This window comes from Belonocnema kinseyi, chromosome 7, assembly GCF_010883055.1.
Source record: "Belonocnema kinseyi isolate 2016_QV_RU_SX_M_011 chromosome 7, B_treatae_v1, whole genome shotgun sequence".
Classification (NCBI taxonomy): Eukaryota; Metazoa; Arthropoda; class Insecta; order Hymenoptera; family Cynipidae; genus Belonocnema; species Belonocnema kinseyi.
In genome coordinates this window covers 44,706,566-44,733,107 of record NC_046663.1, presented here as the reverse complement: position 1 = coordinate 44,733,107, position 26,542 = coordinate 44,706,566, and the positions used below count along the sequence as shown (strand labels likewise).

At 25.5% G+C, this 26,542-nt stretch overlaps 2 protein-coding genes across 3 annotated transcripts in view; both read left to right on the top strand.

Annotated features, from left to right (window-relative positions):
• Window positions 1-2,928: 2,928 nt before the first annotated feature.
• On the top strand, window positions 2,929-20,235 carry LOC117177019 (acyl-CoA Delta(11) desaturase-like). Its single transcript, XM_033367473.1, has 5 exons — window positions 2,929-3,124; window positions 7,795-7,925; window positions 10,458-10,663; window positions 17,185-17,370; window positions 19,869-20,235. The coding sequence occupies exons 1-5, from the start codon at window positions 2,986-2,988 to the stop codon at window positions 20,122-20,124; spliced, it is 918 nt and encodes a 305-aa protein (XP_033223364.1). The 5' UTR covers window positions 2,929-2,985; the 3' UTR covers window positions 20,125-20,235.
• Window positions 20,236-22,815: 2,580 nt separating this feature from the next.
• LOC117176773 overlaps window positions 22,816-26,542 on the top strand; it is a 28,133-nt gene continuing 24,406 nt past the window's right edge. For both annotated transcript variants that reach the window (XM_033367069.1, XM_033367068.1), the window contains exons 1-3: window positions 22,816-22,986; window positions 23,066-23,188; window positions 23,251-23,476. In XM_033367069.1, the coding sequence (XP_033222960.1) occupies window positions 22,914-22,986; window positions 23,066-23,188; window positions 23,251-23,476 (422 nt within the window). In that variant the 5' untranslated portion in view covers window positions 22,816-22,913. The remainder of the gene's footprint in view (window positions 22,987-23,065; window positions 23,189-23,250; window positions 23,477-26,542) is intronic.

Sequence of the window (26,542 nt, the reverse complement as noted above, 5' to 3'; positions counted from 1 at the left end):
ATAACTATCTTCTTTATTAATTCCAGATAGTTGCGTTTTTTTCCGAAATTTCTAACTTTTTGTTCACTTTTCACTAAGAGTAATGCTAGAAAGTTTTTTTTCTAAAATCTCTAGTTTTGCTTTGACTTTTTATTTATGAACAAATAATAAGTTAACCTCGACAAAAATCATTTTTAAACAGTATTTAACTTTTTTAATTAAATGATTTTTTCTCTTTTCCCAATGTAAAAAAACTAATTTAAACCAAACAATGTCTAAAACAAAAGAAAAAAGAGAGAATGGAGTAATTAGGAGTAGGTGGGAGTACGTGGTCTGTAAATGGCTTTTAAAATCTGTGCTTTAAATTACAACAAGAAGCTTATTAGAAAACGTATAAAAAGAAAAATTTGGAATCGAACATATTTTGATATCATCCCTCCACCCTTCCAGCAAAATATATTCACGAAAAAGATTGTTTAAAATAGGATTCTCTCTAAGGTTTATTTTTTATTTTTTCATAACTATAAAGGCAAAGTAGAGTTAACTTTTTCATAAAGAAACGAAACTTTCTAGCACTTATCGAAGAGAAAATAGTTATCAACAATAATAAATTGTTTATAAAACTATTATGATTAACTTCAATTAATTATTACCTCACTAAGTAAAGAGTGGACAAAAAGTTAAAAAAAAGTAAGCAAACATTGCAAACATCTGACCAATTATGTAGCTGGAGATAGTTATGAAAATTAATAATTTGTTTAAACAATCACTTTTCTCAACTTAAATAAGTATTGAGTTACTCTAAGTGAAAAATAGACAAATGGTTCAAAATTTCAGAAAAAACTGCAACTTTCTACCATTAGGCAAAGGGAATATATTTATTAATAATAATAAACTTTTTAAACATTTATTCTTATTAAATTGAAGTAATTATCACGTAACTCTAAATGAAAAATAGACAAAAAGTTCAAATATTTAGTAAAAAGGCAACTAACTAGTATTAATACAGAAGAAGGTAGCCATAAATAATAATAATTTCATTTAAACAATTACTTTTTCAATATAAAATTAAATATTAAGAAATTCGGACTAGCATGTGGACAAAAAGTTTGAAATTGAAGAAAAAACTGCCATTTCTAGCAATATTTAGAGTTGATATGATCAACAACAATAACATATTTTTTAAAGAATTATTTTTGCTAACATTATTAAACTATTACTATACTGTATTTGAAAATGAGACAAAATGTTGAAAGTTTGTGACATAACTGCGACTTTCTACCTCTCTTATAAGAGAATATAGTTATAAACAATAATAATTTGTTTAAACATCTATTTTAATTAACTTTCATTAATTATTCCCTTACTAAATGAAAAGTCGACAAAAAGTAAAAAAATTCAGGGAAAACCGCAGCTATTTAGCATTAATATAGATGAAGATAATTATTAACAATAATGATTTGTTTTAAGAATTATTTTTGCTCCGCCTAAATAATTATTTAGTCACTCTAAGTAAATAATAGACGAATAGTTGAAAAATTTATAAAAAAACGCGAGTTTCTAACATTAAGCAAAGAGAATATTAATAATAATAATTTTGTTTAAAGAATTATATTTGTCAATTTATATTAATTTTTCCTTCACTCTAATTGAGAAAAATTGACAAAAAAGAAAGAAATTTAAAAAAATGCAACCACTTAGTATTAATATAGAACAAGGTAGATGTATAAAAATTTTGTCTAAGCAATTATTCTTTCCATATTAAATTAAAAATTAATTCACTTTAAGTAAAAAGTGGAAAATAAGTTGTGAATATCAGAAAAAATCATAATTTCCAGCATTATTTAAAGATAATATTCTTAACAATAATAATAAATTATTGAAACAATGATTCTTAGAAAAAAGAATTAATTCTTACCTCACTTTACTTGAAAATTCGATAAAAAGCGGAATTTTTTTGAATAAACCACGACTTTATATCTCTATTCTAAGAGAAGATAGTTATAAACAATAATAAATTTTTTGAAGAACTAGTTTAATTAACTTTCATTGGTTATAAACATACTAGGTTAAAAGTAGACAAAAAGTTAAAAATTTCAGAAAAAACCGAAACTTTTTAGGATTAATATAGATAAATATAATAAGTGTTAACAATAATGATAAATTATTTGAACAATTATTTTTTTCAATTTGAATTAATTATTAAAAACTTGAAAATTTCAGAAAAAACCGCAATAAACAATAAACAATTGGTGAAAATAATTAATTATTACCTCACTTTAATTTAAAATTTGACACAAAGTGGGAAATTTGTGAGAAAATCGTGGCATTCTCTCTCTTTCTTAAGAGAAAATTACTAAGAACAATAATAAACTATTTAAACAATTTATTTAAAAATCTAATTTACAGTGTAAAGTAGTCTTTAATGTAATAGAGACAATTTGTGCTTAAAAACCCTAAAAAATCATCATTAGGGCAAAAAACGCGTTTAAACCATTTTTCCACTTATGGGTTTTTTAGAACCCTATAAAAGAAACTTCCAGGGATGATATTTGAAAAGTAATATTTTATTCGTATTTTATGACTATTGGACCACCCTAATATCCACTGTAGGGAGGCTTCCCCCCCTGCTTTATTATCAGGTATTTTCATTATTTTAGATATAATATTTTTAATCATTTCAATTAATTGAATATACTGTTTCCCTGTAATATTACATTCTTTTAGTAATACATAAAAATGTCCATCATCATCACAATTACGGGAAAAAATTTTGGCGGATTTAGTGTTGGCCCCATAAAGGGGAGGGGTAATGTACTTCTCATATGACACTGTGTAAAATTATTTCCTAATCTTTTGCACGGGTGGGGGAGGGGAGGGGAGAGCAGAAAGTAGTCATGCTTCGAACTGTCGCAAAGAGTAATTTCATTTGAATTAAAAACATCTTTCTGGCGTGTGAGTTTTTGTAGTGGTCCTGCTTTTTTATTTTGCCAATTCAAAAGAGAAATGAAAATGTTGAGAGAATATATTACCAGAAGTGAATTACGTTGGAGGAATATTGTCATTATAGTTACTTGGCACGTTATAGGCATTTATGGATATTTTACTTTTCCTTATTTAGAGAGAAAAATGACTTTTCTTTGGTGTGAGTAAGAAAATTTATTACAATTTTTTTTAATGTCTCTAGAAAATAATCGCGAACTATACGCGTGATTATTAGTCTTTTTTGCATCAAACGATTTTAAAATTTACATATTAAATTAATGTTAATACTAAATTTTTGTCTTTAATAGTATCTCTTAGCTGAAATAATGAAAAAAATGTAATTTCCACCAAAAAGATTTATTTTCAACCTAAAAGTTGCACTTTTAATAAAAAAGAATAAATTTCTGTCAAATAGTTGAATTTTCAACTAATGAAGCTAAGTTTTCGAAAAAATTTGAATAGTTAAATTTTCCGTTAAAAACATTAATTTTCTATAAAAAATACGAATTTTTCACAAAATAGTTACATTCTCAACTAAATAGATAAATTTTTAACCAAAATAAGAAATTTTTAATTTAAAAAATGATTTTTTAACTAAAACAATACATTATTAACGAAAATTTGAATAGTTACATTTTCAGGTTCAAAATTCATTCATGAAAACAACAACAGAAAACAAGTGTAAAATTAAACAGTTAATTTTTTAACTAATGATTCAATCGGAAAAATGAAGTATAATCAATTTTACACAAATAAAAAATGAAATGTTTAAATTTTCAGTAAAAAGTTAATTTCTTACAAGAAAAAACAAGACATTTTTAACTAAAATGACGATCTTAAATTAAACAAATTATTTGAAACCTAAAAAAACATAAATTTAACAAAGGAAAATAAATTAGTTACACTCCTAGTTAAAAATTTAATTTTTAATTAAAAAAATAATTTAAAAAAATAGTTAAATTTTTAACTAAAAATATAAAATTTCCAACTAAAATGATGAATATATAAACAAAAAATTAATTATTGATAAAGTAGTTGAATCCAACTACTTATTTGAATTTTAAACCAAAAAGATTAATTTTCCACAAAAAAAATCAATTTTCTACCTAAAAAGATCTTTTTTAACTATAAATACATAAATTTTCAATACAAAATAAAATGGTCAAACATAAATGATTTTTTTTTAAAGAAAATACGTGTCAACTTCCATATTTTAATTGACTAAAAAGTTTTTTGTTGACCATAATTGTCAATTCGCAATTATTTTGCAACGTTTCATCAGTCAATTAAAACTTTCAATTCTATGAGAACTCTTAATGAAATAATATAAGCCTGAAGACGTCAGCGAATTAAGGTGACGAAGCATAGCAAAATTTGTAACCAAAAGAAAAATTTTTTTTGAAAAAATAGTTACATTTTTAACTGAAATTGTTAATTTTTACTGAAATCATAAATCTACAACAACACAAAAGGAATTTTTAAACGAGAAGTTCAACCAAAAAATATTTTTATTTTCAATCAAAAACAGTTAAATTCAAACAAAGAAGAAATTTTTCGCAAAAGTGTTAAATTTACAACCAAGAACAAATAATAATAAATAATTAATAAATATTCGATGAATAAGTGAATAATAAATAATTAAACAAGAATTCAGAATTATTTATCAACCTTTCATCAGTCAATTAGAAATTTTAATCAGCTACTAAAAAAGACACACCTTGAACTATTAATACATTAATTTTCCACAATTGGAATTTTCAATTAAAATCATGAATCTAAAACAGCAAAAATGAAATTTTAACAGAGTGGTTCAACTAAAGAAAGTGTTAAGTTTAAGGGCAAAAAGAATAGTTTTCTACAAAAAATTAAAAATTTATTTCGAAAAAATTAATTTCCAACAAAAAGATAAAATTGCGAACCAAGAACAAAATTTTCACACATAAAAAAAAGAAAAAAAAAACAAAACTTTTAATCAAATAGTTACATTTTTAAGTAAAAATATGAATTTTTAACTAAAATCGTGAATCTACAACAACAAAAAAGAATTTTTAACAAAGTAGTTCAACCACAAAAAATTTTAATTTTTAATCAAAGACAGTTAAGTTTAACGAAAGAACAAAATTTTTTTTAAACTGGTAAATTTTTAACTCAGAAAGAATTTTCGTGTCAATAAAGTAACCATTTTTTTTCAATAACCCAAAAATATCAATTTTCTACAAAAATAGTTGAATTTTCAATTAAAATCATGAATAGACAAAAAAAATAAGCCAAAAAGATAACATTGCAAACCAAGAAAAAAATTTCTACAAATAAGAAACAAATTTTCAAAAATATAATTAATCTTGTATTTACAAAATGATTTCTTATCTAAAAAAGATCAATTTTCAAATAAAAATGTAATAGTTACATTTTCAGTTAAAAAGTTAGTTTTTAAAAGAACAAAACAAAACTTCCAATCGAATAGTTACACGTTTGATTAAAGCTATTAATTTTTTTAATGAAATCGTGAACTTACAACAACAAAAACGAATTTTTAAAGAAGTATTACAATCTCAAAAGATTTTAATTTTCAATCAAAAACAGTTAAATTCAACCAAAGAAATTTTTTTTCAAACTGGTAAATTTTTAACCCAGAAAGAATTTACAGTCAATAAAGAAAAAAATTTGTTGAATTGCCCTAAAATATAAATTTTCTACGAAAATAGATGAATTTCCAATTAAAATCATAAAGAGACAAAAAAACATTAATTTTGATCAAAACAGATCAACTTTCAACCAAGTGTTTGCATTTTTCACCTAGAAAATTAATATGGATTTTCAACAAAAAAGTTAAATTTTCTATTTATTTTTTCTATCTCAGAAGTAAAAAATTTATGTCAAAATAGTTGAATTTCCTACTATAATCGTGAACGGAAAACCAAAAAAATTCATTTTTAACAAAGCAGCTCAACTTTGAACCCAGTATTTGAATTTTTTACCAAGAACATTAATATGAATTTTTAATAATAAAGTTAAATTTTTTATTTATTTTCAATAGGAAAATATAAATATTATACCAAAATAAATGAATTTTTAACTAAAATCATCAATAGACAATGCAAAAAATTAATTTTTTAACAATGAAATTCAACGTTCAACCCAGTATTTGAATTTTTCACCAAGAACATTAATATGAATTTTTAACGAAAAAGTTAAATCTGCTGTTTATTTTCAATCGAAAAATATAAATATTATACCAAAATAGATGGATTTTCAACTAAGATCATGAATAGACGAACAAAAAAATTAATATCTAACAAAGCAGCTTAACTTTCAACAAAGTATGTATTTTAATTTTCAACCAAAAATATAGATTTTTCATCGAAAACATTAATTTTATACCAAAAAAGACAAATTTCCAATTATAAACACATTAATTTTGACCAAAAAAGCAATGGTTACATTTTTCGCCCAAGAAATTGATTTTCGACGTACAATTTAGTCAATTCATCGTAGAATGTGTTATTTTGTTCATAAGGTCCAATGAAAATAATATTCGATTCATTTGTCAATGATTAATGCTTTATTTGTCAATTTCTTTAAAAGACCAACGTAACGTTTCGACCTTGCTGCAGGCCTTCTTCAAGGTAATACATAACCAGTAGTGATATTGATTAAGCCATCCAAGACATTTAAATCTTTCGTTATTTTCTAATAGAAAAAAACATTATTTTGGATTGAACCAAAATTAGTTATTTTTCATTATTGCAGTTTAAAATTTATAAATAACCATGATTTGAAAAGTGTTCTTGAAAACAATAAAGTTGAAACCTCAAAACGAAGGGGCTCCAATATATGTATAGTAATTTTACTACATTATTAACAAATATTATTTATTTATAAATTTTAAACTTCAATGATAAAAAATAACTTATTTTCGTTCACTAAAAAATAATGTGTGTTTTTTTCTTGAAAAATAACGACATATTGAAATGTCTTAAATGGCTTAATTAATATCACCACTAATATCATTACCTTGAAGAAGAGCAATTGAAACAATACATTTTTAACATAGTTAAAGAAGTTCAATTTTGGATAACAAAATATACAATTTTAACAAAAAATGTTATAGTTGATATTTTCTTCAAAAAAAGATTTTTATTTTAAATTAAATACAGTTCAATTAAAAAATATGAATTTCAAACAAAAAGAATAACACTTGAATTCGTCCAAAAACGAAATAAAATGTTTAAAAATATCACAGATTCTTTTTATTCATATTTTAAGATCTTCAAAGCTCTGTAAATTAGGATATCCCAATTTTTTGTTTATAATTTTACTTTTCTCGTATCTTTGAAAGTGCGAAAGAATTGACAAATTATAATGTGATAGCAAATTTTTGAGAACAGAATTATTTCGAAATATTGAAGAATGATTAGAATAAAAATGTTTTCCTTTTTCACTAATGTTCAGAAACATTCATAAATAAATTTTATCATCAAATAAAGTTACTTGGAAATTTTAATTTTTTAATTTTATTATAGTCTCATTTAATATTGTCAAAAGGTTATGAATATAAACCTTGCGCCATGTTTTAAAAAGTTGGTCCAAAATTTAAGAACAATATTCTTGCCTTTAATATTAAATAATCATTCCCAATTACAATTTTCTCTTGTAAAATTCAATTTTTAAAATTAAAATGAAAAAAAAGAAATAACTTCCAGTATATTCACACAGTACGCAACCAATCAGGTGTTAAACAATAATGAGTGTGAGATTTTCGATAATTTCGCTCCACCCAATTTTTTTTAAGTCAGAAAAATTTTAATGTAATTTTATTTTTTATTTAAGTCGTTTTCACCTTTGTCCTCTATTCAATGGGATTAAGTTGCGGGGGACATCGCTTATGGGCTCATCGATCTTTCAAAGCAAAAGTGCCTCTTCGATTGATTCTGGCTTTTCTATTCTATGGAAGCGGCATGGTAATAATAACACATGACTACAAAATTTCAAAAAACAAATAACCCAGAAACGAGACAATACTTATCCGATGGTTTTTGAGAAATCCTAACCTAAAAGTGCAAAAACACGGGTTTTTTTCTAGGTTCGGGGTTAAATTACATCGCAGATTATTTTTTTTATAAAACCACGTTACGGAACCTAAAAGAACCATTCTTAATCTCCAAATACCTTTTTGAATTTTTCAGATATCTTTTTTTTCTTGTAGATATAATACGAATATATTAAATGTATATTACATTTATTTCTGCACCTCATGCTGGTACTGCTTATTGAGATATGACAAAATATATACAAATTTTGTTTTTCATTATTACTTAAATATTTTATTTTTATTTTGCACTAATTTTCATTTTCAGCTACCATGAACAATGTATCATTTAAAAAAATGTATATCATTACAATTTGTAATATGTTATTGGTATTGAAACATACGTATTTTCATTATCTTGTTTTTAGAATTTAAAAAATGCGCATTATATAAAAAGCAATTTTGTTATTAAACATTTTATTGCAAAGTGTGTCGTTTTCGATAAATTTAATTTGTTTATTTATAATCTTATTTTTTACGATTTAGACCAAAAATACGCACCCTAGCGTAAAGTCGCTCGAAGAAAATTTGTAGATATAATTTAGACGAAAAACTTTATTAGTTAAAATGTTATTGTAGATTGTGTCGTATTCCCAAAAAGTTATTTTTTTTTTAATTGTAAAGGTATTCTTTGAATAAAAGTTGATTACAAATTTGTAGATCTTCTTTGAATGCACACCTTTTTGTCATTTATGTGTTTTCGTTCCCTGCATTATTTTTCCAAAGATTAGATTTTTTAATTCTTAATGTTATTTTTCGTGATCAAAACAAAAACTACGCATTCTATCCAAAAATTGTTAATTAAGCATTTGTATATCTTTTTTGTGTGAACAAATTTTGCCACTTTATTTTTTCGCGGCTTGTGCCGTTTGTCTAAAAATTTAGTTTCATTATTTTCAATGTTGTTTTTTAAGTATAAAGCAAAACCTACGCGTCCTACTAAAAGGTGAATAATAACAAATTTGTAGATATCTTTTGGGTGCACAATTTTGGTTGGTTAATCTTTTCTTGTGTCTTGCATAGTTTGGCTGAAAGAGGGAATTTTTTATTTTTCATCATTTTTTGTGCCGCTAAAAATTTAATTTTTTGAAAAAGTTGAAAAAGTTGTTACGATCATCTTGGAGGGCCTTCAAGAAGTAACATATTGCTTTTCTTGACTTTTCTCTTATGGTATTTAGCTTAACAGTTTCATTTTCGTTTATTTATATGAATTTTGTAAATGCTATAACTGGTATCTTTTGAATCGAAAAAAGTCATTAGAAGAAAATGTTCGTATTTTCATGTACCACGAATAACCGTACAGATAATTTTTAAATTTCGAAAAAAGTGGACTCGAAAGTATTCAAAATGGGTTCAATTTTTGAATTTTTATCTAAAATGGCTGGCTAATGAACTTGACCTTCAGTTTTCGACACTGAAAGAGTGTACCAAAAGCCAATCTAATAAATTAATGTTTTCAAAAGTTATTGTGATCACAGACAGACATGCAGACAGACAGACAGAAATATAGTCATACAGGCATAGTGTCAGGCTCATTTGTAAAAACCTGTTTTTCGGATTCAGAGGATCTCATAACGTAGAAATTTGAGAAAAAAAGGGGCGGGTCACATTTTACACAAATCTAGTAGCTTTTCTGATCAGAATGTAAAAAAGTGAGTCTAAGCAAATATTTATACATAATTTAGGCGAAATTTAAAAAAAATAAAATGTTATTATAGCTTGTGTTGCTCTTCTAAAAAGTTAATTTTTTTATTTTAAATGTTATTTTTTACGAATAAAATAAGACCAACCTATCATATTAAAAAACGATGAATAGAAAATTGTTTGACCTTTTTTCGTTGAACAAATTTTATCTATTTACTTTTTTTAGCTTGTGTCGAGATAAATTTCAAAATGGGCTCACTTTTCAAATTTTTTTCAAAAATGTTTGGTTAATGAACTTGACCTGTAGTTGTGAACACTAAAAGAGTTTACCAAAGGCCAATCAAGTGGAATATTATTTTCAAACGAGATCGTGCTCACAGTCAGACATACATGTATACATGCAGACATGCAGAAAGAAACACATACATCTTCGTAAAAACCTGTTTTTTCGGATTCAGAGGGCCTCAAACCGTGGAAATTTGACAAAAAACGAGGGAGGGGGGATCAAATTTTATATAAATCTAATACATTCTGTGATGATAATGTAAAAACAATATCTGGAAATTTCAAAAAGAGTTTCAAAAATTAGTTCGCGGTGTAATTTAACCCCGAAAATAGAAAAAAAACGTCTTTTCACACTTTTAGGTTAGGATATCTCAAAAACCTGAGGTTCGCCATAAACCTTCGGATAAGTATTGTCTGGTTTCTGGGTAGAAAATCCTGTGGCAAATAATTTATATATAACATAATCCGATTTTAGTACACAATTTCCCAATGGGTAAGGATTCATCGAGTGCATCATAAGTACTCAGAAACGGAGGCTGATCCGCACAATTCAACTCGCGGATTTTTCTATTCACACATGGGTTGGGCTTTGACAAAACCCAGTGAGGAATGTCTCAAAAGACTACGGGAAATTGATGTCAGTGACCTAAAGACTGATCCAATAATTCGATTCGGAGATAAGTAAGTTATCAAAATACATAGTAAATTTTTGTTAAAATTTTTTTACATATTGCCCGGAAATTTTGTTAAATTCGCAAAAAAAAATGAACCGCTGTGAGGCAAATTCTCAAAAAGTGCAGCTCGTTTCGCTCGCAAGTTTGAGCGAGCACCTGTTGGATGTCGCGCTTCGCGCTCGATAATGTATTCACCTCGCGCTAGGCGTTGAATCTTTGTACATCCGCTACACTTTTGAAGAGAAATTTTAAAATTAAAGGTCCAATTATCGATAACTGAAATTTAGTGATTGTGAATTCTCTTTTCTTAAAGCTCCTTCGGCTTTAACGAACACATTTTTATCATGTTCCTCGTGATAAAAAGCGGATAAGAGCAAATTTTTCGATCTAATTTAGAATAATTTGATTATTGAACATTTTATTGTATCTTGTGTTTTCTAATATACAAACTTAATTTGTTAATTTGTAATGTAATTTTTCACGATTATAACAAAAACTACGCGTCTTATCAAAAGATCAATAGCAAATTTGTATCTCTTTTTCGGTGCAGAACTTTTGTCCATTTATTTTTTTCATAAATTGTGTAGTTCGTCCAAAAATTTCTTATTTTTAATATCGTTTTTCTATGAATAATACAAAAACTACTCGGCAAATCAAAACGCTATTTTTTTTGTATCTTGCTGCTTATTACCGAAAAATGGACATATTGATTTTTGATTAGTTTTTGTTTTATCAACATTGGAATTTTAGATTTTTTAAGAAAATGATAATCTTGTAGGGCTGGCTAAAACCAAGGTCTTTCTTTTCTGGACTTCCTTTCGTTTCTTGCGTTAATTAACTTAAATTTATAATTTTCGACTGTTTTTTTATTTATTTTGAAAATTTGATAACTCTGATAATTTGCTTCAATCAAAAGAAGTCGTTTAGATAAATTGTTCCAATTTCGGAGTACTACGAATCGCCGTACATAGAATTTTGAAATCTTCAAAAAAATAGTCTCAAAACTTTTTTTAATGCTTTAACTTTTTGAATATTGAAAATAGCTCCTTAACGAACGAATAAGTGTTCAAAACATTTATTATTATTGTTATAAATATTTACTGTGCTTAGTGGTAGAAAATTGCGGCTATTTTTTCTAAATTTTAAAACTATTTGTCTATTTTTTAGTTGGAGTGACTTAAAAATGATTTAATTTAAGCAAAAATAATTGTTTAAACAAATTATTATCTTTATTAATTATCTTCATCTATATTAATGCCAGATAGTTGTGGGTTTTTCTTGTAATTTTTAACTTTTCGTCCCCTTTTCACTTAGTGAGTTAAAAGTTAATGCAATTTAAGAAAATTAGTACTTTAAACAATTTATTATTGTTTATAAGCATCTTCTCTTAGGTAATTGCTAGGAGGCTGCGGTTTTTTTTCGGTGATGTTCAAATTTTTTCTAAAATAGGAAAAAAAACTTTTTTCAACAAAAAATAAAAAAGAAGGAAGAAAAATCAAAAGGTAACCAACTAAATCCCCTTCCTTCTCTTTTTTATTCCTCTTGTAATTTTTAATTCTCTTATCATTAAATCACAACAAAAAACATTTTTTTAGAATAATCACCAACGCACTCACACAGCAACCTTATCAAGGGGAAAAAATAAATCAAAATAGTGAAAGGTCAAAAGTTAAACCAGTTATAAACATACCTGAAATAGAAATGACCTCCAATATAATTTTGAATATGATTTTAATCTCATTGAAATTTCTTAAATTATAATTTAGCTGACTTGGATTGGAGGTCAATTCTATTTCAGGTATGTTCATATCTTGCTTAGCTTTTGAATTTTCACTTGATTCTTGGGTGTTGATTCTTAGGTGTCAGGGAGAGAGCATCGTAATTGCGTTGCTGTTCCTGTCTAATCAAATTTTTATTTTATTTTTATTTATTTATTTTTTTCTTTGGTAAGGGTGCTGCGTTAGTGCTGTAACATTGGTGATTATTTTTTACAAATGTTTTTTTGTTGGTGTTTGATAATAGTAAAAATAAAAGAGGCGAACGAAATAAAAAAGAGTAGGAAGGGGATTTTGTTTGTTGCCATCTCATTTTTCTTTCTTCTTTCCAATTTTTGTACGAAAGAAGAAATGTGTTTTTTTAGGGACAAAAATGAATTTTTGATTTTTTTCGGACTGCAATGGGAACATTTTATTGTGGTTATCAAAATTCGTTTGTTCCATTTTTAGTTTTATTTTCAGGAATTCTGTTCATTAGCTTAATTATTGGCCGTTAAATAGGATTTTGAATTTGATTTAAATCCCATTTGAATTTCTTAACTTTTAAAGTTATAAACATACCTGAGATAGAACTGACCTCCAATCCAATTTAAAATTTTATTTTAATCTCATTTAAATTTCTTAAGTTTTAATTTAGCTGACTCTCATTGGAGGTCACTTCTATCCGAGGTATGTTTATAAATAGTTTACCTTTTGAACTTTCACTTGATTCTCGGGTGTTGATTCTTACACAGTCTTCCTGAATGGGTTCAAAGTCCACTAAGATCTACGATAAAAACGGAGAACCTAGTGATGTTCGTTATCGCATTCTCAACAATCTGATTTTTCGCTTGATATATTCAAACATTTTTATCAAATTTGAAGAATGACTTATTATTTCTAAACTCTTATGAACATAGTTTTTAATAAATTAGGAATAAAATTGAAAAAATTTAATTAACATTTTTTCTGAATTTTATAATTTTTAAGTTTCCAAAATTTGCATATATCAATATCTCGAGAAAAAATCAGATACGATTTTGGTCAAAACGGATTTTGTTGAGAATGCGATAACGAACATAACTACGTTTTCCGTTGTCATAGATTTCAGTGAACTTTGAACCCATTTATGATCACCGCGCTTACAGGTGACCATCGACGTTGCATTGCTGTTCCTGCCTGATAAAAGTTTTATTCGACTTTTATTGTTCTCATTTTTCGTTTCTCTTTTTTATTTTTGTTAACAAAAAATAATTTTTTTCCCTCTGCTTTAGGGTAAGAAACACTTATTTAAGAGAAGATAGTTATAAACAATAATAAATTACTAAAAAAAAGTATGTTTGTTAATTTGCATTATTTATTACTTTACTAAGTAAAAAGTGGGTAAAAAGTTGAACATTTCAGAGAAAAAGTCAGCTATATAACATTATTCAAATAGAATAATATTATCAAAAATTATAATAAATTGTTTAAACAATTAATTTTGTTAACCTTAATTAATTATTTAACCCACATTAAGTGAAAATTCGACAAAAAGTGGAAATTTTTTGAAAAAACTGCAATTATCTAGCATTATTTTAAGACAATATTATTAGCAACAATAATAAATTGTGAAACCAATTATGTTTGTTAAGATTAAGTAGGTATTACCTCACTTCATTGGAAAATTGGACAAAAAGCAGAACATTTTTTTTTAAATGTGACTCTCTATAGCTATTCCAAGAAAAAATTACTAAAAACAATAATAAATTGTGGAAACAACTTACGTGAAGATCTAATTATGAGTATAAAGTAGTATTTGATGTATGAGAAACAATGTGGATTTTGAAAGAACCAAAAAAAATCATAGTTAGCGTCAAAAACTCGCAAAATTATTTTTTTGGTTATGGCGTTTTTTTGGACCCAATAAAACAGACTTATGGGGACAATATATATATATATATATATATATATATATAAAATAATACTGTTTTCGAATTTTTTGGATATTTTGTGAAGTGAAGTGTTGAGTCTTAATTCGATTCAGCTAATGCTGACAATTCTGAATAACATTTACAAAAACGTCTTTTTTCTTATGGGAAATATGTATTAAACTTCATGGGGTTTGCGTGACTTCTATATATAATTTTTTCAAAACAAAACAAAAAATTTATCTTTGGTGTTTTTGGAAAAATTTCTGGGTGATATGTATTGAAATTGTAAAAAAAATTTGGAAGACGCTTAGTGTATAATGCAACCTGCAGTAGATGATCATTAATCAAGAGCACAATTAAAAGAATAATAATTAATTTTAATTGTAATTTAAGAAAACATATAGTGACTTAACTATTAGTGAAATTTATTTAATTATTTTATATATGTATTAGTATTTTAAATTAATTATTATCTACTGAAGATTGCCTTATTCACTGTAGGGAGGTTTCCCCTATATAAATTAAGTGGTCGTTCAAAAACTCTGTCACCCCATGTGTAAGACTATTTCCACTCAAGCCCAAAATGTTAGTTTTCAAGGCAGAGAAAATAGGATATTTTAAAAAAAAAAAAGGTAATAAGAGATTAAGTTTCCACCATTTTTAAAATAGTGGAATTTTTATCTAACATGATGAATCCTAAAAAAATGAATATTGAACAAAATAGCTCGAATTTCAACCAAGTAGTTGAATTTCAAATAAAAAGATCAATTGTCAAACATATGTCATTATTTTTCAACATAGCAGTTGAATTATGAACCAAAAAAACATAAAACTATAATAAAACAGATAAATTTTTAGAAAAAAAAGATGAATTTTCAACAAAAAGTTCAATTTTGAACCAAAAGAGATATTTTAGTGAAAAAAATTTCAACAAAATGGTTTTATTTTTAAACCAAAAAAGCTAATTCTTTAGAAAACAGTTAAATTTTCAATTAAATAGTTGAGTTCTAATCCAAATTTTCACCAAAAAATAACGAATTTTTAACAAAATAGGTCAATTTTCAACTAAAAAGATGGATCATCAACTAATAAACTATTGATTATTCCACTAAAAGCGATAAATTTTTCACCAATAATGGAATAGTTATATTATCAGGTAGACCATTTTTTTTAACAAAAAAAAAACAAAAATATTCGGACAAAATAGTTAAAGTTCCAAACAATAAAATAAATTTGAATCAGACAAAAAAAGATAAATTCTCACTAAAAAAATTAAATAGTTAAATTTCAACTACAAAGAATCAATTAAAATAATATAATATTTTTGACAAAGTATTTTTTTCAACCAAGTAGTTGAATTTTCGATTAGAAAATATTAATTTTTAATCAAAAATTCATTAGATGAATTTTTAACTAAAAAAAATGAATTTTTAATCAAGAAAGATGAATTCTTAACGAAACAGCTAAACTTCTGAACAAATAAGTCGAACTTTTAACAACTGTTGAATTTTTCACAAAATAATTCATGTTATAACAAAAAATTGTATTCTTAACATAATAATTAATTTAAAAAAGAAATTGCGGCATTTCAACTAAAATGATTAATCTTAAAAAAAAGAATTTCATCACAACAGTTTAACCTTCAGCCACTTAGTTAAATTTTTATTCAAAAAAGTTTATAGTTGTCGCTTAAAAATAGAATAGGCTTTCAACTGAAAGGTTTTTTTTAATCAATAATAGTAGAGTTTGAAAAAATAAGAGTTTTTAACAAAATAGTTGGATCCTCAACCAAAAGAGATTACATTTTAATAGTTGTATTATCAACAAAAGAGGATGGAATTTCTAATACAGAAGCTGCATTTTTTATTTAAAAAAAAATTTTTGCAAAAAATGTGTTAAGTTTTCAAATAAGAAGTGAAGTATAAATCCAAATATTTGAATTTTCTACGAAAATAATATTATCTCAGCCCAAAAAGACAAATTTTTCGGCAACAAAAAAGTTGAAACTTTAGAACAAATAATTAACTTTAACTAAAAAAAAAAAGTTTTAAACCAAAAAATGCTGAATTTAAATACTCAGAAAAATACAAATTTTTAATGAAATAGTTAAGTTTTCAACTAAAGGGATGGATTTTCAATTAATAAAATTCATTTTTAATAAAATAGTTCAACTTTCAATCAAGTAGTTCAATACATAATCCAGAAGATTAGTTTCGCACTAAAAACGACAAATTTACAAGAAAATACATAAATTTGAAGCTAAACATGGATTTATTAAATCTTCGACGAAAAAAATCATTACTTCAAAAAAATAGTAAAATCTTAAACCCAATGGTCGAATTTGTGACCGAAATAGATAAATTCTGGACTTCTTTATTTCGCACTCAAGCAAAAAGAAAAAAATAACGAGAAAAGTAAAAAGTTTACAAACATAGGAAAAAAAGAGAAATTCCTTAAAAAACAGAAAATGAGAAGAAAAAGGAAAGAGTGTAGTCTATATTCATACTTTATATGCCTTGCCTTGAAAATTAATGTACTTACTTTCATATTTTAAGCAATTCATAGAAATGTCCTCACATTTTACGTAACCCCTCTCCACTTTGTCATAAGTCTTAACAAATCATCAGAAAATCTATACTCCCCCCCACCCCCCACCTTAGAATGATGTTTTTTTCGACGGCCTCTAAAATATTATTTTTTAAGTTTTTATATTTAACGTCAAATGTTTCGTTAGTTATTTTTTAATTGGAAGATTTCAATTTTTTTCATTTCGGTATTTATTTACTGCATTTCGAGTATTTATTATTTAGAAAGGAAGAACTTTGTATATAATATTTCTTTTTTTTTGTTCCTTTAAATAGGCACTTTATAGTTATGATGCTTTTAAGTTCTTTTTTCATCCCTACAATCGTACCAATATATTTTTGGAATGAAAGTTGGTATTGGGCGATCATGTCTCAAGTTTTCATGCGCTACATATTAATAGTGAATGCTGCTGCCTCTGTGAATAGTATCGTACATAGGTGGGGTACAAAACCTTATGACAGGTAAGACTTATTCTTTTATTATTACTTCATTGCTTTATATTATTTTATTTTATGTTCACATTTTAGAAGATCAATTATTTAAATTAATCGAGTAATATTCAAAGCAAGAAAGAGAGCTTTTGAACGTTAGCCAATGACCCACGTCATCCAGAAAATTATTTGTTTAGTAATCGGTAATATATAAAAAGAGAAATTAATTAATTCATTACTCTGGACGACAAATTAAAATTGATTATTATACTTTTGAACGTTCATTTCCAGAAATGAAATTATTGACTCAAGTAAAATAAGAAGGTAAAATGAGAAGCAAAAAAGTAATTCCATGTTTGTGTCAATTGATTAAAGTATAGTTAAACAAAGCAAAACCTTAACAATCCGAATAAAAAATTAAACAAATTTAATTTTATCGTTTTAAAATTGCAATAATTCGGAATTTTTTTATTTGGAAAAATTTAATTTTTTAAACAATCAAAATGCAATGCTCTCAATTTTGAAGTTTTTAATTTTTATTTAAATTTATAGGAATTTGAACTGTGGAAATGTAAATTGTGATTTAAAACAATTTCACATTTATGCGTGTAAATTATAATGTTTTCAAAGTAAACAATATTAAAAATACAAAGAGGTTAAATTTAATAAATGTTAATTTCAATCATTGAAAATGATAACATCATTGCAATGTAAATTAAACATTTTAAAATGACCAATTTCAAACTAAGTCATTTTGAAGGTAAACTATTTTTAAATTTAAGGTATTACATTTTTTATTGTCAGAGAGATGTTAAAGAAAAATGTATAGAAGGATTTTGATTTTAAAAGTTTTCAAAATTCAAAACTTCAAAAATAAAATTTTTAAATTTAGACAATTTCATCAGGAAGGAGTTGAAATTGAAAACTGAACTAAATTTTTCAAAGTAAAAACTTCTCAAATTATACAAATCTGAATTTTCATTGAATAAAACAAATTATACTTTAACGTTGATATTGATTAGACAAACTTTTCTTAATTCATAAAATAAATTCACCTTTATTTTAACGGTTCGAAATATAACATTTTTCAATTGCAAACCATTAAAATTGAATAATTCTGAAAAAAACGTTCAAACTAAAAAGTAATCGTAATTGGATAATATTAAAAAAAGGTTTACTCCAGAAACTTAAAACTTAAACATGGCTAAACTTTATTAAAGGCTAAAAAAAATTTATTCCTGAAGAATTGTTATATTAAAACTGTTTTCTATTCAAAATTACAAAAAATTTCCATTCTTTTAAATAAATTCAATTATTTAGCAATTAATCATGTTTAAATCGTCAATTATACGTTTCGAAATTCAACCAATTTAATTTTAGTCAGTTTCAAATTTAATAACGCAAATACTTTCTTGGTTTTTAAATTCTTCTAAATGGTTCTTAAGCAATTTTTAATTAAATACCTCCAGAATAAATACAAAAGAAGGCAAAATTGAGACAATAATTTCTCACATTAGAGCCTTACAAAATGAGCACATTTTATATCCAAAAAGTCAACATTGAATGTTTTTAAATTTAAAAATTAAAAATTAAAATTAAAAATTTTGAGAAACGTAATTAAACATTTCATATCTGTTAATTTCCAAACGATTTTAAGTTACTTAAAGTAATTTAAGTAGTGTAAATTTTACGATTAATATTTAAATGGTTGAATTTTGAAAAATGTAATTGTCTTTTTAGAATAATTATAAGCTCGGAAAAGCAGAACCGAATAAGCGTGCGAGCTGCAGCCGGGATTGGGGATGACGCGAAAAACGCGTCAAAAGAGATAACAGATTCCTTCCTTTCTTCCCTCGCGTTTTCCGCGCGTCATCCCCACTCCTGGCTGCTGCTCGCGCTCTACTTCAGTTCTGCTTTTCGAGCCTTCAGTTCAATTTTAAAGATTTATAATTGAACATTTTTCCATTTTTCAAAGTTTAGGTATATCACATAGTTATTAATTATTAAAATAATTAAAAAATTTAAATTGTAAAACGAAAAGTTGTTAAAACTTAGCAATTTAAAACCGGGAGCGATCAGAATTGAATTTTTTCAAACGAGTAGTGTGATCATTTCAAATAATTTAATTTTTAATGCAAAATCGTGGTATTTTAAATCAAAATGGTTGAATCTATAAAGCTTCCAAATTGCACACAATGGACTTATTTTAATTTAATAATTATCCTAATTACCTCTTTTAAAATAAGTTTTGATAAACATATAACAAAGTATAATAATTACTTATATACTGGAACCTCCATTTTCGCAGAAACTATTTTTGTTCATTCCTAGAACAAATAGTCTTCACAGTTTTATGATGAGGGCAGACAACGGTTGGAGAGAGATGCGATGGTCAGTCAAGCGTGACAAACAGCATGACGGCCGCATTTTTAGCGTATGAGTTGCATCCACTTAGTTGCAAAAATCGAGGTTCCAGTGTATTTTAATTAAAATTATGGATATTTATTTGAATTGATATATTTGTGTAGGAACATATACCCAGTGGATAGCAATCTTGCTAATTGGATATCATTAGGTGAGGGATCGCACAATTATCATCATACCTTCCCTTGGGATTATAAAGGAGCAGAATTTGGAAAACGCCAAGTGAATTTACCAACCTTTATCATTGAGCAATGTGCCAAAATCGGTTGGGCCTATGATCTCAAAGAGCCATCCGAAAAATTAATCAGAATGACTTATCATAATAGAGGTGACGGCAGTCATCCAAAATTAAGGGGTTAAGCCTAAAATGTCAATTTTTTTACATAGTTGTATTATATTTCATCATTTCTTACAAAATTAATTTTATAAAAAATGTTACGATATAGTTAAAAAATGCCTGTTAGCTGTTTTTTTTGTAGAATAAAAAATATTCCAAGGCTTGGCCAAAGAAAAAATATAAATGAAAAATAAAAAATAAATAATAGTCGAACATCTTCATTTTCAAAATTCCCTGACTTTTCCCGGATTTTTCCCTTAGCAATTTCTATTTTCTTTTTTAACCTTTAGAACTTACAGACCAGCATTTTTATCATATAAAATTGTTAACAAAGAATATTTTATAAACGAAAAAAAAACAATTTCAAATTTAAATTAAATTTTATTAAATTTATTTCTTCAGAAAAAGAACCGTTAGCGAAAAAGGGGTTTTGCAAATTTTCGGCGATAATTATGATTTTATTGCGTTTCTTTTAACTGATGAGCAAATAAATTGTTTAAACAATTCATTATTATTTTCATTAATTTTATCTTAGCATAAAGATAAAGTGTCGTGGTTTTTTTCAACAAATTTCGTATTTTCAATTAGAGTGAGATGATACCAAATTTGTGTTAACAAACATAATTGTTGAATAAAAAATGTATTATCTTTTTAAATAATATTCTTTTAGAAAAATGCTAGAAAATTGGAATATAAAATCCACTTATTGCCCGATTCGTAATTAAAGTGAATTCAATAATAAATGTAAGTTAACAAACTTGATTGTTTAAACAAATAATTATCACTGTTGATAATTTTCAATTTGAATGCTATTTGCAGGTTGCGGTTTTTTTTAATTTACAACTATTTGTCTACTTTTTACTTGCGGTATGTTGATAAATAATTTAATTTTTCGAAAATAATTATTTGAACAAATTATCATTGTTTTTAATTATCTACTTTTTTATTAGTGATAAACAGATGCAGTTTCTTTTGCAGCGATTAACATCTTATCCACTTTTTACTTAGTATAAAGTAATAAACAATGAAAGTTAACAAGCATAGTTGTTTAAAAAATCTATTATTGTTTATAGCTATCTTCTCTTAGGGTAATTATAGAAAGCAGCTTTTTCTGAAATGTATACTTTTTCTTTGACTTCTTATTAATGAACAATTAATAGATAAATCTCAATAGGAATTATTTTTTAAGTGAATTATTTTTGCCCTTTTTTCTATGTTAAAAAAAATTAATTTAAACAAAAATATATCTTGCACGAGAGACAAAAACAAAGAATAGAATAATTAGGAATAGGTGACAGGACTAGGTCTTCAAATTACTTCTAAAAGTTTTGTTTTGAATTTAAACAAGAAGCTTACTACAAACTCTAAATGAAAAATTTGGAATTGTACATATTTTTATTGTCTAGAATTCCTTAAAAAAAGTCCTAAAAAAGGAAAAAATGTATAGACAAAAAAAAGAGGAAAGAAAAGTGAGAAGGAAACCAACCAATCCTATTCCTTCTCTTTGTTCCGTCTTTTTTATTTTTATTACAATAAAATTAAAATTAAAAAAAAACATTTGTAAATAATATTCACCAACTTTTCGGTACTCATATAGGACATATTTTTATTTCAACCCCTGCTTCCCTCCAGCAAAATTTATTCACAAAAAATAAAAAGATTTATTTGAAAATCTGGTTCTTTCTAATATTTATTCATTATTTGTCCATGAATATAAAGGTAAATTAAAGTTAAATATTTAAGATAAAATCGCAGTTATTGTGGCCTAATTTAATAAATGAATAACTCACCTCAAGTGAAAAATAAAAGAAATAAATCAGGGTATTTAGAAAAAAATGCAACCTTCTGGTATTAAATCAAGAGGATATTATTAAAAATAATAATAAATTATTTAGAAAATTATATTTGTTAAGTGAAATTAGTTATTACTTCACGTAAATTGAAAAGTAGACAAAAAGTTAAAAATTTCAGAAAAATCGCAACTATCTACTATTAATATAGAAGGTGATATCCATAAGCAATAGTAATTTGTTTAGACATTTATTTTTAATAAATTAAATGAAATATATACGTATTTACATTTTCAAACAATTTTTATTTGTTAACCTTAACGAATTATTCACTTAATATAAATGAAAATTGGACAAAAAATGAATTTTTCGAAAAAATCGCGACTTTTATCTCTATTTTAAGAGAAAATTGCTAAAAAGAATAATAAACTGGTTAAAAAATGCATGCAAACAACGAATGATTAGTGTAAAGTAGTATTTTATATATTAGAAACAGTATGCATTATAAAACTGCAAAAAAATAATAATTGGCGCCAAAAACTTGGAAAACTCATTTTTTCACTTTTGAGGTTTTTTCGGGACACTGTAAAGCAGAATTATGGGAGTGATATTCAAAAATATTAAAAAATTCAATCTGGACTTAGCTAATACGGAAGATTATGAATAAAATTTTAAAAAAATATTTTTTTCTAATGGGAACTACATATTAAACTTCATGGTGTTTGGCTCCAGCTTTAAATATATTTTTCTTTAAAAAAAAAAATGTTTTTTTTTTCGTGAATTTCAAAAAATTTCCAGATGGTGCATGGAAATTCGCAAAACAATTACAATACATTTTTGGACCACCCTAATATATATATTCTTTCAATTGAAAAATCGATCTGTGAAGCTGCAACTTCAGATTATTTCTCTGTATTTCCTACCCTTCCTTTTCTGTCATATCAGTATGATTTTTTAATTTTCTAATTTTGATAGAATCGGAATATTATGCGACTTTTTCTCCCTGAAAATTTTTGAAAGCCATGCAATTATTAGTTCTTCTGAATGTGATATTGAATGTACTTTGTGTAGCCGGGAAAGGATGGAACTCAGATGGTAATTTCGACGTAACCAAACTTCTCAAGTAAAAACGAAAACTCTTTAATTAATATTTATTAGAAATAATGTTTTATAGATTATATAGAACATTTTACAGACGGATATATTTCACAATGGATAAGTTACTTAAAGCGCTTTTCATTAGCGGTTTTTATCTTCTCGGGAGTAATTTTATACTATATTCCGGAGACACGCTCACGTAAGTATTTTTCAGTTCCTCACATTCAAATAAAAATCTGAAAAATTTCTAAAAAATTGCAGATGCAAGGAAAGGATGTTGCTTTTTAATAGATAATATTGCCGAGGGATTAAAAACTATTCTATGTTTAAAGGAAAGTGAAATAAACCTGGGTCGTAAAAAGTCTCATTTTGCTGATAGTGTTATCCTCGAAAGACAAAGTAAAAATTTGTATAAAAATGAAAATGTGAATTTTGAAAACGTCAGACATCGCAAGGAGGTGGAGGAATTTAGGCAGAAAGAAGACAGGTTTGTTATTTATTTATTTTTTAAAATATTTTGATTAAAAAACTGTTTTTTTTTTAACAAATAATCAAGAAAATAAATTTGGCAAAATAATTGCATCCTCTTCAGGGAAATTTTAATAGGAAACTAATAGGGAATATTTGTGTGTCACGCTATTAATCATTTAAAGGCAAGATTGAATTTGAATTTAATTATTAAGGAAGTATTTACACTATTTACAGTTTAATCTTTAATATTAATATTAAAGATTAAACTTGAAATGGTGTTAATAGAAAAAAATTTCTGACAATTAATTGTGCCTAAAAAAATAAAATTTTAAACTTCAATTAACATCTCAATGAAACAATCTTGAGAGTTTATGTGACTATTAATCGGTTTGAAATATCTGATAAAATCAAAATAAAGAAAGCTTTAATATCAGTCTATCATAAAACTAATCTTTTTGTAACTTTCTCCCTTAAAAACTAGTAAAAGATGTAATTTATTCCATCTGAATATTATTCTTAATCGCAATGAACATAATAAAAAAATTTCCTTTCCTGAATATGGTTAAATAGCAAAAGTCATACTGAGACATAAACAAGTTTCTAGACCCTAATCTTAAAAAAAGCGACCACATTTTCATAAACAAGATATTGTAAAAGTTTGCGGTAAAACAAACCTAAAAGACTGTATTTAGAATATTTTTACAAATTCATTTAATAAATTTGTTAACAATATAATATTGACCAAAAACACAATATCATTAATGTAATATCGCTTGTAAGATTTTCTTCATTTTTATTTTTTAACAAACACTGAATCAATTTATTTTACATCAGTGTCTTGAGAAATATTAAAGATTATTTTGATAAATAATTAAGTAAAATTCTTAAATAATTCAAATGTAATATAATTGTATTTTTATTTACACAATTACTATTATTGCAGGTAATCTGGTCAAGCCACTTTTATTATTCACCGGAATGCCACGATATAACTTTTTATTTTCTATAAATTATTATTATTCACTTTTTAATCATAGAAAACTAATTTATCCTGAACTTCTGTAAATGCACAAAATTACACAACAAAGGTCCATTTTTGAGCAATAACATTGCTACCAAAAATTTTAATAAAGAATTCATTTTAACTATTATAGAAGGAAGTAAGTTTTTTTAACTTTTGTAAGTGTACAAAATTACAGAAAAAAGTTAATTTTTGATTAATTATATCCCTATAAAAAATAGTGTTGTATTTTTTATAAAAATATGCTAAATTATTGGACAAATTGATCATTGTAAACAGATCCAAATTTAGTTGTTGACTCAGAATCAAACTTTTAAGAACGGCAAAAGAACTTGTGTTTGTCAGAAGTTTGCTTCGTGTATGACTTAATCCAATTAATCAAAGATTAAATGTTTATTTAAAGATATCAGGGCAAATTCTAACGGTCACTTCTGTCCAAAAGGTCAGTTCTAAAAAAAATGGTCAGTTCTAAAACTTGATAATGGTCAGTGCAAAACTACATTTTAGCATATAACGGCCATGAAAAGTAATTGATTTTAGCTATAATTTTTGTAAATTGCGCAACATTGCACTACAAACACAAATAAGTACATTAACAGTTGCGACACCATGCGCAGAAAAATCGGATTTTCAAATCCTTTTTTTTCCGTGTAATAGGGATTCAGTCAGTTCTAATTGAGGCTTAGAATATGCCCTGAAAGAAACAATCAATTCTCAGAAATATTAAAGATAAAAATGTGAATGGTTTTAATAACTCCTTAATAATTAACTTCAAATTCAATTCTGCTTTTTAATTATTATTAGCATAAGATACAAATATTCCTGATTAGTTTCCTATTGAAATTTCGCTGAAGAGGATGTCTAAAAGTTCTTGAAAAATGTTGAAACCTGGGACTATAAAAAGGAAGTTTAAATAATAATAAAGGTCTTACAATGTTACTTCAAAACATATTTATTTTTTCTCTTTCTGCGGAATCTCTTTTCACAAATTAATTGTCTTGAGTACCTGTTTTTTCAAAACAGTTTTTAATTAAAATATTTATTTTTAAAGGAAGCTGTATTATCATCAGAGATAGTAACTGATCATTATCGATTAAGTTAACTCTTCAACTAACAGAAAATACTGAACGTCATTCGATTACCATTTGGGGAAAACGAGTAGATCTTTGTTCAGAAAAAAAATTAATTTAAAAATGTAAAAAAGTTTATTTTCCATTGAGCCTGCAATGACGTTAAGTATTTTTAAATGACTCATATCATAAATGTAACAACTGGCTTGCGATGGCGTGTAATAATGAGAGTTACTATTAGGGTTAGAATTTAAAAGAATTTAATTAATAAATTAATAAATTTCAATAAAATGTCTAATAATGTTGAATAATTATGAAATATTTTAGGATATTTAAAAACATTTCAGGTCATTTTTAACAGATTTAAATAATTGGAAGACATTTCAAAAGATTTCAAAGGATTGCATTTATTTTGGGGTAGTTTATAAGATTCCAGGGAAGTTTTAATATATTTAAATAATTTTAGAGATTGCAGAATATTTTTCAAAATGTGTAGGAATTTTTAAGAGCTGAGTAAAAATTTCCCAGCTAAGCCCACGATTTTTTACGTTAAAAGGAAAATTAAAAATAAGTATTAGAAATGCATTCGTTTATTAACAATGTACGATTAAACAGTTCTGAATATTTTGATTAACAAGTTATTTTTTCGTACCCTATTTTTCAAAAATTAATGAAAACTTGGGTTATGGTGAAAAATGAATGCCATTAACAATAAGATCATCTACGTCGTGATATTCGTTATTGTTGCTAATTCACATAATTTGTTGATAAATATATGTTGGGTTTTCCCTGTTCTATACGTAATTTAAAAAAATTGTCGAGTTGTGGAAAGTCTGAACTGGTAAACATTAAATTTTTAGGAGAAATATGGGTTAAGATTTTTAAATTTTTGTCATAGAGAAAAAATATATAAACAAATAAATGGACAACATTGGCCATTTCAGCTATGGGGCCATTCACAAAATACGTGATACATTTTTCAGGAACTTCT

Bases quoted from the DNA above. Each gene is read 5' to 3' on its own strand.
- LOC117177019 (XM_033367473.1), top strand. From the start codon at position 2,986: ATGAAAATGTTGAGAGAATATATTACCAGAAGTGAATTACGTTGGAGG. The intron at 3,125-7,794 runs GTGAGTAAGAAA...TTTTTATTTAAG, and splicing joins AAAAATGACTTTTCTTTGGT to TCGTTTTCACCTTTGTCCTC. The intron at 10,664-17,184 runs GTAAGTTATCAA...TCCTTTAAATAG, and splicing joins ATAATTCGATTCGGAGATAA to GCACTTTATAGTTATGATGC.